At 51.4% G+C, this 12883-nt stretch overlaps 2 protein-coding genes across 5 annotated transcripts in view; one reads left to right on the top strand and one right to left on the bottom strand.

Annotated features, from left to right (window-relative positions):
* SMIM35 (small integral membrane protein 35) overlaps positions 1–12883 on the bottom strand; it is a 118439-nt gene that overhangs the window by 74729 nt on the left and 30827 nt on the right. Inside the window, exon 2 of one of the 2 annotated variants that reach the window (XM_078058927.1) lies at positions 5676–7322. The exons of the other annotated variant lie outside the window; for it this stretch is intronic. The gene's annotated coding sequence lies outside the window, so the exon portion shown is untranslated. The remainder of the gene's footprint in view (positions 1–5675; positions 7323–12883) is intronic. 2 annotated transcript variants of the gene reach the window in all.
* Positions 1–12883, top strand: part of TMPRSS4 (transmembrane serine protease 4) — a 35342-nt gene that overhangs the window by 3533 nt on the left and 18926 nt on the right. For all 3 annotated transcript variants that reach the window (XM_078058923.1, XM_078058925.1, XM_036123084.2), the window contains exon 2: positions 12483–12516. In XM_078058923.1, coding sequence (XP_077915049.1) covers positions 12483–12516 — 34 coding nt within the window. The remainder of the gene's footprint in view (positions 1–12482; positions 12517–12883) is intronic.

Here is a 12883-nt window from a genome sequence, read left to right as displayed (position 1 = left end):
TGTTTGTGAGTGAATGACAACTAAATGACGAAAGACTGAATTCCCATAACCAGCCGATTTATCGGGCACTGATAAAAAAGTGAGCTAAGTCTGACTGCAAAAGATGCCAGATTCTAGCAGAGGTGTTACCAAGGTGGGGTGAGGGAGGGACATGCCCCAGCCTGCCTGGAAACCCCAGGGAGTGGAGAGAGAGAAAGTCTGAGCAGAACGGATGTGGCAATCCCCCTGTGACGTGCTTCCCTCCACCTCCCGGCCTGCAGCTCTATCACAACTGCAGCAGAGCAATTTGTAAACAAGGCTCAAAACCACAACACCCTTCCCCTACCACTCCCTCCCAAAGCAGCTTCCAGTTCCCTGGCATAATCGACATGCAAGCAGAAACTCTCACAGGGTAGCGGGCGAATGGTATGCTTGAGGGAGAGGGCGAGAGACGGGAGGCACCTGTCCAGTGTGGCGGCAGTCTCCCATCACATGTCCTGCACATGGGTCTGGCCGAGCCCACCAGAGCTTCAGGCATTTCCTGTGGTCTCAATTTCTTCTCTATAATATGCATTCACCCATTCGTTCAGCATGTGTTCCCTAAGCATAAACTACATGCCGGGCATTGGCAAGACGCCTTAAGATTCAGAGAAGAACACGCACGATCAAAGTTCTCAGTTCCGTATACTCCACAGACAGAACAGAGGCAGGGTAAAGTGCTTCCCCCACCCCGGCCAGAGCAGGCCACTTGTTCACCCACGGATGTCGACACGAAGAGGGTAATGCAGCTGAGGTCACCCCTCCTCACCTCCGTCCCATTCCCACCCTGACACTGGGGCCTTCGTTCATTATCCCATCTCTGATCGCCAGGGAGGAGGGCACGGCCAGGCTGTCGGGAGCACCCCTCTTGGTGGGTAGGACTCCCTGGTGGTCTAAAGAGAGGGACAGCAGAAACATCTCGTCCCTACCTGAATGCAGCAAGTGCAGCATTTTGCAGCTTGAGAAGCACGAATCTCCTTGAATCTTACATCAACTCTCGGAGACATCGTGATCTCATTCTACAGATGAGGAAATCCCAAGGCTCAAGAGGTTGAGGACTTGAAAGGGTCACTCTGCCACTAAGAGTCACGGGCAGGATCTCTAAGCTCTGGGACTTCAATATCAAGTGCCCAGAGTTTCCATTATGCCCTCCTCCTCCTCCAAGATGTGACCCCATAGACCTGGACTGGAGACTAGACCTTGAACTTGAACTTGCACTATTAACTGCAGAACCACCTCCCTACCTAGAAGTTGGTCTACTTTATAATATAAAGTGTGTGTTGAGTGAAGAATATATCAGCTGACACGGCCCAAGTGGAGGAAAGATGATGCCCTTTCTGCCAGGAGACTTCATCCCTCACTACTCTACCAAAGGTCACAAGGAGGAAGTGAACACACAGACAAGGGAAACTAGTGGGCAGAATTAACTTAGACTTTTCTCAAGAAGACTAAGAGGAAGTTTCATACCCAGTGCTGCTTAGAAAAACAACCCAAGTTGCCATGAAATCATTAAGGATAGAAAACTGATTTGGAGAGAGGAAATTATAACTCAATCAGGCCTAGGACTAGTCTCCTCTGTGGGAGGGGGCAACAGAAGCTCCAGGCTAATGACAAACAAGCTCTTCCAAGTCACAGGCCCTCAGGAAAGGACCTTAGAGGTCTCCTCAAAGTAGAGGTCGGTGTTTTCCCCCAAATCTGTTTTAGCCTCAGAGCCCAATGCCCACCAAAATCTAACATAGAACCCCCACGTGGGAAACAGCCTGGGACCCCCCTACCCATTCCTGCCCTGCCTCCCTGCTCTTGCAGCAACCTCAAGGGTCTCCACCGAGTCCCCCGGCGTGCCAGAGAGCCCTTCTCTGGCCTTGCCCTGGTCTACTGTGGACATCTACACCATCCAGCTTCTACTCACACACCTTCTGTTGCTTAGATGACCTTCCCTTCGCTGAGAGAGAGAGAGAGAAAGGTCTTTCTGTAATGTCCCCCACTGATCCTGAACATCCCCTTTGCCACTTCCTTGAGACGGCCCTACCCATTTTAAAGGACCATGTTTGTGCTACCAAAGGTCTTTGCTTCTCTGGCCTGCAGGCTCCTCCCTGTGTTCATAGAGAGGTCGCAGAGGTCACGTGACATCATCTCAGAACCCCTCTCTGTCCAGGGCACTCCAGGGCCCAATTCCCTTCCGTGGGCAGGCCCGTGGGCCCCAGGAAATCACAGCAATGGCCATTTGTGCCTGGTAGGGGTGTGCGAGGACCTCTGCCAGGCTCTTCCCACGGATAACGGAGGATTCTTGAGTGTGTGCTAAGCCAAGCACTTACTAGGTTCTATAGTAATAGTTACTAATTACTACTAAGAAATAGTAGCATATATGCTTCATGGGCACAAGGACTTTGCCTTTTTCATTCACTGCTCTATAACCAGCCCCAAGAACAGGGCTTCACCAAATGGATACAATAGTCTTATTATTGTTGTTGTGGTGGTTTTTATCATTGGCATTTAGCACATTCTTACCGTATACCAGGCAATTGCTAGAGGCTATGCATATTCTGGTCTCATTAAGAAGCCTCAGAATCGATCTGTCTGTCTGTCTGACACACACACACACACACACACACACACACACACACGAACTCGAGGCTCCCGGTGGTTGAACACCTGGCCTGAGGCCTGCGCTCCGTCCACAGCCTCCCCTAGCCAACCACAGCCCGGAGGGGAAGAACTGGCGCGGCCCCACGGAGTTCCCGGGTGGGCAGGAAAGCGGGCAAAGGGAGCTTCAGTGATGTGCCCGGCAAGCGTCAGAGCCACTGGGCACGGCGGCAGCACTCCTACGGGACCCCGAGTCCGGAGTTCACAGGAGACCCGGGAGTCACTGCGGACGCTCGCCAGGAGATGGCGGATCTTTGCTGCGGCAGCCAAGCCGGCCCCCCGGAGGCTGCTTCCCCGGGGGGGTCTGGAACAAGTGAGGACACTCAGTCCTGCCCTTGAACGGCACTGCCACGCACACCCTCCTCGAACGCCGTGTGCAGCTCTGCTCCCCGAGCCTGCAGGGTAACTGGAGCTGAAGGCGCGAATGTTCGAGTACTCAACTCCTCTATATGCCAAGCACCAGTCAGGTGCACCGCCTGCGTCATCTAGATCATCCGCACCCACAACCCCAGGAGGCAGATCACACTCAATCCGTTTTACAGATGAGGAAACTAAGTCACTTGCCACCAGAAACACATGGCTCGTAAGGGGCAGAGCTGGATTCAGGCCAGAGCTCCTGACACAGAGCTCAGCACAAACAGGGACAGGGGCAACCCTCGTCTGACCAGAGCAGCTGAGACCCCTCGAACGGCGAAGACCAACCAAGGGGACCATGAACAAGCCTGTAAAATCAGGAGAGGACCAGACAGGGTTCCCGTAGCCTTTAAAAGGCACGCTGTCAGCGGCAGCTGGAGCCCCTCCCAGAACCTTTCGCACTCTCTGGTTTTATCCTGGACTTGTCACACCCGCTTCCAAAGGCAGAAACTGGGTCCCAGAGATGTTAAGTGATTTGCTCATGGTTGCTCAGCAGGTAAATTGTAGAGTTCAACTTCAGAACACCAGAGCTCCTCTTCCCTCCGCACCACCTCCCTCCTCAAAGTTTAAAGGACAATTCAGAGCAAGCAAAAGAGAGCATGAGGCAGGACAAACTCTGTGGGATTCTTTTATAAACATCAGGCCATGCCTTGGGTGGCAGCTCTTTAGCTCAAGTAAACTGCAGTGTTTAGAGATCGCCTCCCCACCCCCAAGCTGTAAGATCCATCAGCCCCTCCTAAAGGCAAACCCCTACAGGTCGCCGTCGGTCCGAGTGGCCGGACTCCCGATGGCTCTCTCGTGTCCCCTTCAGCCACTGCCCACACACCACCCTCCGCTGCGCAAAGGTGGGAGCATCTTCCTTTCCAACAGACCCTCCTGGGAGGGAGGGGGCTGCATCGACCCACCACCCTAGGGCAGAAAGAAAGCTGAGTGAAGTCGAACTGCGGAGAGCTCAGGCTGCAGAGAACGTGCGGCTTCCTCCGGGCACCGAGAGAAGGACGTCTGCGGGATCAGTATGAGTTACAGTTAACTGCGGTGCCACCTGCAGGCAAGTTCAACTCAACCCCACGGCCATGTACTAATACCTCACGCCTGCCCTTCACGTGGTCTCGCCATGTGACCTGGGGCCAGAGAGCGTGGCGGCTCCGTGCCTCAGTTTCCCCATTTGCGAAACAGGAACAGTTACAGCGGCGCCCTCTCCCGTGGCCCTGCCTGGAGTGGAGAGGTGGGCCTAGACACAAAGGTTGATCCTTAACGGAGGGCAGGGCAGCCGAACAGTAGGCTGGCAGCGGGACAATGGCAGGCCACCTGACACCTCCCGGCTGCCCCAGGCCCTGCCCTGGAGCCACTGTGTGCAGCGATGGGGGTCAAGGTGCTCAGCTCAAATTGCCAACAGGTCAGCACCTACGTGGCTCAGAACAAGGCCCAGTGGTTTCTAATGCAGCAGTCGAGGCGGAGGTCAGTCCTGAAGGAAAATGTGCTGCTGTGCGGCCGCCTCGCGTAAGGCAGAGCAGGGCGAACGTTCGCTGAGACCCCAGCATGTGAGAGCTGGGGCACCCACCTGTGAGCGGCCCAGACCTGTCTGGAGACAGGCTAATCGTTCAGAGCGTCCTTGAGAGCCAGCATGATTTGCCATCTCCGAGAACTTTCCATGCACTCAGGGCTACTGCATCACAGCCAGGCCGATCTTGGGTATCTCTGCTCACTCACAACCACCAAGCCCTCACGCCCCTCTCCTCACCTTACCTGTCATGGCTGAAGCACCCAAGACAGACGGTACTTGCCCCAGCCTGGTAAAGGCATCAAACTGCCCTATCCGCCGCTGCAGGTGGAGAGCTCACAGCCGCCTGCTGTTGGGTCGGGGAGTGGAATGCAGGTTCAGGGTCAGAGAAGCAGGCAGGCACCCTCAGAGCAGCCCCTGAGCACCTGAGCCAGCCAGTGGCCGAGCCCTGCTCTGAGCTCCGACTAGGAGCAGCCTCCGGGTCTCCTGGCTCACCGGAGAACTTTCCCCACCCACTCCCCTGGGTTTCCCCTGGCTGTGTCCCTGGCCTAGGCAACCTAGCTTCCACCTGCCAGAGCCACAAAGGACCGGTTTATCCCATCACCGAGCAACAGTAGCATCTCTGCCTCTAGGTTTTCCCTGAGGGACCACGGGAAGCCCCGAGAGGAGCCTGAAACTGCCACACACCAGAGCAGAGCCAGAAAGCCCCCTTACTGAGAGCCCCTGCTTTTCTCCCTTCCTCTGCACCCCAATCATCCGAGCTCTGCCCCTACTGACTTCTTTCCAGAACAAGGAAGCTCAGAGTCAGCAATGCAGAGAGGAAAAGAAAAATAAGGCCCAGGGGCAGGCTGCGTGGCAGGGAAAGCAGACAAAAGAGCTGGCCAGGCCTTCTGTTCCATTGGCCTCTGTGAGCTGCCACCTCTTCCTTGCCTGGTGGAGCACCTCCTGTTTCAGTGTGGGGTTATTAACTCTCTTATCTGCTTTACCATCTCTGAAAGAGAGTTTCTAATTACCCTAGGGACCTTGAAGTTCAGAGAGGTTGAGGTGTGTGCCCAAAGGCACCCCACAAGTCAAAAGACAAGGCAATGTGAGAACTTACACTCCCCAGGATGGTTCTTTGTGTCTTCTCTGCAGCACACTTAATCTTCATCCTCATTTAAAAATAAGAGCGCCTGGTGCCTGGGTTCATCACCTCTGAGCTAGGAGCTGTGCTAAACCCAACGGGATTCTCCAAAATCTGAAACACCAGAGACTGAGGGTAAATAAAGGAAGGAGGAGAAGAGATGAGAAACGTGCAGACCTAATGGAAGAGGGAGGAAGAAGGGATGCTAATAACAATGAAGCCCCTGCTAGGCCCAGCACTGCCGCAGGCCCTTCCCCAGACAGACTCTGGGAGGGAGGAGAGCTTACCCTTGCTGATGGAAGACTTGGCAAAGCCAGGAACCAAGCAGAGATGGGTTTGCCTGGGGAGCTGGGGAGGGCTGGGGAGATGCTGGGGGTAATCCCTGCATATCGATGGGGAGGGGCGAGGAGGGGATGAAAACAATAGTCCACAGAGCCCAAAACCCCGGCCCCCCAAGAGCTGGATCTGCTCCTGACTTGCTCTGAGGCCACTTAATCTACAGGAGGCTTGGTCTTCTCTTCCGGAAAATGGGGATAATTTCTCAGGGTGGTTCTGAAGATTAAATGGGACAGCATTTATGCAAGATATTGTAAGCTCTGTACCAATCCCCAAATGCAGTAGTTAATTGTTCTGCCTCTACACATGGTCTCGGATTAATGTCTTTCTGTGACCAGCGACTTTGACTGAAAAGCAGGGAAAGATGATTCTCTGAGCGAATCAGGCAATCAATAGGTGATTGTCAGCCTTCTAACACCCACCTTCTAACTTCCTCTTCCACACCGCACCCGCACCTCTTCCAGCTGGGCCCTTCCGGGCTCTGGGGGCCCAGGCATTCCTGCCCTCCCATTGTAATCCAGGAGCTTCCTTCCCAGATGAACCCCTAGGTCAGATACTGGTTGGGCCGGGCCCGTGAGTCAGAGCCCCAGAGCAGACTGAATCAACACAGCAGACAGGCCTGACCCAGCCAGCAACCCAATAACACAGGAAAGGCTGGTGCCTTTGCGGGACCTGGGCTGGGCCTGGGCTGTGGCAACTGTGGCCAAGGGCTGAGTTCAAGTTGGGGATAAACTGAGACACCTCCAACAAAGCAGAAGGCAGCACAGTAGGTGTTTCGTGGCCTCTCAAGCACCTTCCCTCCACCAACTCCAGGGCTAGACATTTCCCTGGTCTAGGGAACTGGGGAGTTGCCTGGAATGGTCCCCAGAGACCATTTCGGCTTTGCATCCTGTGATCACGGCATAGACTCACGCAGCGATAGGGGGTGGCCAGGTTCCTGAATCTTACCTGGTAAGACTCTCACCTCATCTCTCAGCCCCATCTCTCCCCCACTTCCCAGCCCCGACTCAGGATGGATTCTGGGCCGAAGGCCACTCAGCTGCTGTGCATTTCCGTCTCCACCCTGCTCCGGAAGGTAATTGACGTTGATATTCCCCAGTCGCTGCTCATAAACCTCAATGTGCCCACCTCCCCGCCCATTACCCTGAAGGCTTGTGACCTTCTGCAGCTCCCCTTCCCAGAAGTTTGGCAACCCACCATCTCTAATCTCACTGTGTTGGAGATGTCTGTCAGAGAGGCTTCAGGAAAGCCAAGGAGCAGGCCACTGGATGGAAGAACTCTGGCAGCCTGAAAGAGCAGAGCACAGGAGAAGACTGTTGAATCTCAGATCTGTACCTCTGAAACAAATAATGCAATATATGTTAAGAAAGAAAAAAAGAAGAAGAAGAATGTAGCAGGAGGGGAAGAATGAAGGGGGGGAAATCGGAGGGGGAGAAGAACCATGAGAGACGATGGACTCTGAAAAACAAACTGAGGGTTCTAGAGGGGAGGGGGGTGGGAGGATGGGTTAGCCTGGTGATGGGTATTGAGGAGGGCACGTTCTGCATGGCGCACTGGGTGTTATGCACAAACAATGAATCATGGAACACTACATCAAAAACTAATGATGTAATGTATAGGGATTAACATAACAATAAAAAAAAAAGAGTAGAGCACAGGAGGATGGGAGGATAGGAGCTTGACTCCTTGGACCCCTCAGCACAGCCGAGAGACTGCTTTTTTTCTTTTTTCCTCTTTGAACCTCAGATGCGCACCACCGGATGAATCGTAATCCTGGATCCATGACATTTTCCACCACTGGCCCACACGGGGCCCCCTTGTAACCCCAGCTAGTTAGATGGCTTTAACAATGTAGTAAGCCTCCATAATTCACCACCCCAAACAAATGCTGCATCTGACCAGGAGATCCCCTGCCCTCACACCTACATTCCCTCCCCCTGCCGAGGTAGCTGGGCAAGTCTCTTATGTTTAAGAATTCAACAGATATTGATTCTACGTCTTTGCCAGGCCAGGAAATATGCTAGAAGCCCCCTGGAAAGTAAGCCTCAACCCAAACCCCATGTTTATCATTTCCTTGCTTCCTTATGAAAAAGATTCTGTGTTACATGTAATCTTTTGGGGATTTACTTTTTACCTTAATGTTAAATTACTAATGCCCCATCCATGTGATTCTGTGGTGCCACAGTTCATTTGTTTTGACCGCAGCATAATATTCCAATGTGTGAATGTGCCAGAGTCAGCTTCTTCAAGGCTGACCAACCAAGATATTTTCCTTAATTCTTTCACTCAACAAATATTAAATACCCACTCTAGGGGCACCTGGGTGGCTCAGTTAGTTAAGCGTCTGACTTCAGCTCAGGTCATGATCTCAGGGTCCTGGGATCGAGCCCTGTGTCAGGCTCCCTGCTCGGTGGGGAATCTGCTTCTCCTTCTCCCTTTGCCCCTCCCCCCCACTCATGCTCCTGCTCTCTCTCTCATGCTCTCCCTCTCTCAAATAAATCTTTTTTTTTTTTAAGATTTTTTATTTATTTATTTGAGAGAGAGAATGAGATAGAGAGAGAGAGCACGAGCAGGGGGAGGGTCAGAGGGAGAAGCAGACTCCCCACTGAGCAGGGAGCCCGATGTGGGACTCGATCCTGGGCCTCCAGGATCATGACCTGAGCCGAAGGCAGTCGCCCAACCAACTGAGCCACCCAGGCGCCCCTCAAATAAATCTTTTTAAAAATAAATAAATACCCACTCTATGCCAGGTATTGTAGGAGACACCAGGGATGCCCTAATTACCAATTAGTCACAGTCTCTGTCATTCTAGCTTGTAGTTTTGATTTAGTTTATTTTCTCTGTTTTCAGGTGTGGGATGTTTTCTGTATAAGCACTATTCAGTGGGTCGCAATCGAAAACATATTAGCTAAAGGGGTACTGAGGTCACTTCTGTTTACCGATGAGGAATCAAGAAAGTGCAGGCTGTAAGCCTCTTTTGTTGCCTCTGTGTCTCGGCCTCCAGCATAATGCCAGGCCCATCAAAGGCAGTCAATATTTGCTGAATTAATAATAAACAAGAGACTTGCCCTACCTACCTCAACTAATGCAGGCACATGACCACGGCAGACTCAGTGAGAAAGAATGAATTGACAGGGAAGGGCCACTCAGTGGATGCTCCTGACACCCCTCCAACCTGCCCCTCCCGCAGCCCTCACATCTTGGCAAATACCCTCCTACCCGCTCCCTGAAGACCTAAGAGCATCCAGTCAGCTTATGAGGCCTGCTGCTTTGACCTTCCAAGCACGGGTATCTTTTCCCACCACCAGCCCCCTTCTCCTTCCTCTTGTCCTTGCCGCTCTTTGTTCTGTCTCTCCAACACCAAGCTCGCTCCTTCCCCCCTTGCATTCAGATCTCAGCCCAGGAGCTGTCCCTAACCACCTGACCCTGTCCCTAGGCCTCTGGCTGTAAGTATCCAGCAGGCACTGGGTCCCATCACCCACTTCACTCTGCATGGCACTCATCGCCCCAGCTTTATCTGCTCACACCTGTCCTCCCCTCCTTCCCCCCACTCCCCACCCATCAGAGGTGAGGGCAGGGCCTGACCTGGCCTGTCTGGGCACCTCTCCCATCCTACTGCACTTATTTCTTATTTGTCTTTGAATCCACAGCTCCTAGAGCAGGGCCTTGTCAAATAGTTCATTGAATACTTAATTACGTAATGCTAACCATACTGGGTATCAGACAATTGGGATCCTTTTCAGCCCTGAACCTGACTGAGTCAGACAACAGAATTTTGTAAACTCTTACACGACGACTGTGTGTAGATTAAATACTGTTGATATTATTATTACCTAACTCGGCAGCCATTGCAACGCAGTATTGTAGGACTTGTTCTCATCTTTACCCTGGAAACAGTCCCCCCTCCAGGCCCTGGAGATGGCAAAGGACAGGTGGCTAGGAAAGATCCACAGGGCAGAGCCCAGAGTCCCGTTCCGTTTAATAGCATCTATCTGGTCTTTCCTGAGTAAAGCCCAGTGCAAAACTCTGAGGGCTCAAAGGCCACAAGAAACAAGGACAACTGTGCAGTAGAAAGTTCTGCAGCAAATGCTGGGGGGCCCAGGAGGGAAGGGAGCTCGCCTATGTGAGCCAGGCCCTCCCACTACCTAGCTCACTTAAACCTCACAGTAGCACTGCGAGGTAAGTACCAGCTTCCCCACTTTACAGAGGGAGAACATGAAGCTCAGAGAGGTTAACCCTCTCACACCCAAGACTCACAATTAATAAGACACAGAACCTGTATTCCAACTCAGCCCCCAGAGACTCCAGGGCCCGCTGTCTCTGGAACATCCCCGAGCCGCCCAAGGCCTCATGCCACCAAAGGGCAATGCCAGGCACGTCCCTCCGGTGGATCACAGAGTTTGGGAGGAAAGGAAGGAGCTCCTTCTCCCAATGATTATGTCTGCCACACTCAGGCATGGAAGCAAACACCCTGGGATGCCCCCCCTCCCTGCTGCCACCAACCAGACCTAATCTGGGACAACCACCCAGGGGTTAGAAGAAGCCCTGTCACCCCCAAATGGGACTCAAAAACTTCCCAGGCGGAAACGTTCAGAGTCCTGCAGCTCCTCCACCTACCAGTGGTGCCATCATGACCTCAGCACCACGGGCAGCCAAGTCCCAGAATGGAGACCCAGACCCCAGGCAGGCCTGCCGCTCACCCAGCCCCAGGACTCCAGCTCCTGTAGCAGCTGGAAAGGGAGCAAAGAGAAGAGAGCTTTCTGGGAGGCCCGAGAGTGAGGCATGAGCCTTGGCAGTCCCCTCCCCTTACTCTTTGCTTTACAGGCAAGGGGGCGAATGGACTTCGTATGTGAGCCTTGTGTGCACGGCTCCTGTTTGTGACCCTATGTGGCTGTGTGTGTGCTGAGCGCACACACACAGTGGTGTAACTGGAAGAACAGAGGCTTGTGTTTGTGTATGTGTGTCCATGGTGACCTCAGAGTACACTGCAGAATACCATAGTGCTCTGGTAGGGTTTTGTCTTTGTTTGCTCTGTTAAGGATAACATACATTCAATAAAGCACTCGAATCTAAAGTGTACCCCCCAGTGAATATTAAACATATGTACCCCCATGGAACCAACACTTAGATCAAGGACAACTTGATATATATATATATATATATATATATATATATATATATATAAGTTTTCCAACATTCCAGAAGTTTCCATTGTGCTGCTTCCAATAACTGCCCCACTTCCCCAGTGGTAATCACTATTCTGACTTGCGTCGCCATAGATTAACTTTACCTTTTAAAATCTATATATATGAAATCATACAGAGCATACTCTTTTGTGTCTACTTTCTTTCCTTCATTATTATGTCTATGAGATTCATCCCCATAGGTCATTGCACTTTAGCACTAGGTTATATTGGTCTATTGTTAAAATATACTCCATCATATGAATATACCACAATTTATCTACTCCACCAGTGATGGACATTTGGGTTTTTCCAATTTTTAGCTATTATGAATGCAGTTACTACAAATATTTGTGTACAGATATTTCACTAGACACATGCACTCATTTCTCCTGGCTAATTCCTGGGTCACAGAATCCTAGAATAGCCACATAGTTAGATTTAGCAGATTCAGCTAGGCCGTTTCCCAAAGTATCTGTACTAATTTATACTCCTGACAACAGTGTATAAGAGTTCCAATATTCCACATCCTCAGCAACACTTAGTATTGTCAGTCTTTTTAATTTTAGCCATTCAGGTGTCTACGCAGAGATATCTCATTGTGGTGTCAATTTGCATTTGCCTGATGGGCAATGATACTGAGCATCTTTTGGCACAGATTGGCCATTGAAGTACCGCTTTTGTGAAGTGTCCAAGTTTTTACAGAACTAAGACATCTGTAAAAGTAGACAAATGGTTGACCAAAACAGACGGCTGAGCAGAATCATTCTAAGAAACTCAGCAATACAACAACCCAGCAGCCTAACATTTCCACAATTGCTAACTAGTTGTTACAATTAGTAAGCTAGTTGTACCAGGTAATATAGATGCATAACTGAATTTTATATATGTGTGTGTGTGTGTAATATATATATATACATATTTTATTATTTGACAGAAAGAGAGACAGTGAGAGAGGGAACACAAGCAGGGGGAGTGGGAGAGGGAGAAGCAAGCTTCCCGCTGAGCAGAGAGCCCAATGCGGGGCTCGATCCTAGGACCCTGGGATCATGACCTGAGCCAAAGGCAGACGCTTAATGACTGAGCCACCCAGGAGCCCCTGAATTTTATATTTTGAGCCAGTGAGATATCACTGAGCCCCCCAACTTAGATTCAGCAGAGAGAAGGGGATGCAAATAAGAACGAAGAGCCTCCCCTGGGTCCTTAGCCCCAGCCTGAGAGGTTCCCTCACTCAACTCACTGACTGTTTTTCCTTCAATTATAGGATCCTGACAGCAATCAACCCCTGAACAGCCTTGGTAAGCTCAGGTCCAGCTTTGCCTTGTCCACCTCAGCCTCCAAGTTTCAACCAGTTACCAAATAGATACTATACCCCTCTTGCATGGCCCTCACCACCACCACCGAGGGCTAAATGCTGTGGAAGATCTCCAACCACCCACCCATTCATCATTCAACAAAAATGTATTAAGCAACTGTAAGGTCCAGGATAATTCTAGAAGTAGGAAGCATGGTCTCCAGGGAAATAGGACCAACAAACCTAAAACCCCAAGAGCAGTGATTCTCCAACTCATTCATTCAGTTACTCACTTTCTTATTCATTCAACAACTCGGAGTGCGCCACGTGCCAGGTTCTGGGTTAGACATTGGACTAAAACAGCAAGTAAG

The sequence above is a fragment of the Halichoerus grypus genome, chromosome 11, assembly GCF_964656455.1.
Source record: "Halichoerus grypus chromosome 11, mHalGry1.hap1.1, whole genome shotgun sequence".
In the NCBI taxonomy this organism is placed as follows: domain Eukaryota; kingdom Metazoa; phylum Chordata; class Mammalia; order Carnivora; family Phocidae; genus Halichoerus; species Halichoerus grypus.
Note: the sequence above shows the minus strand (reverse complement) of the source record. Positions and strands in the feature narration are given on the sequence as shown.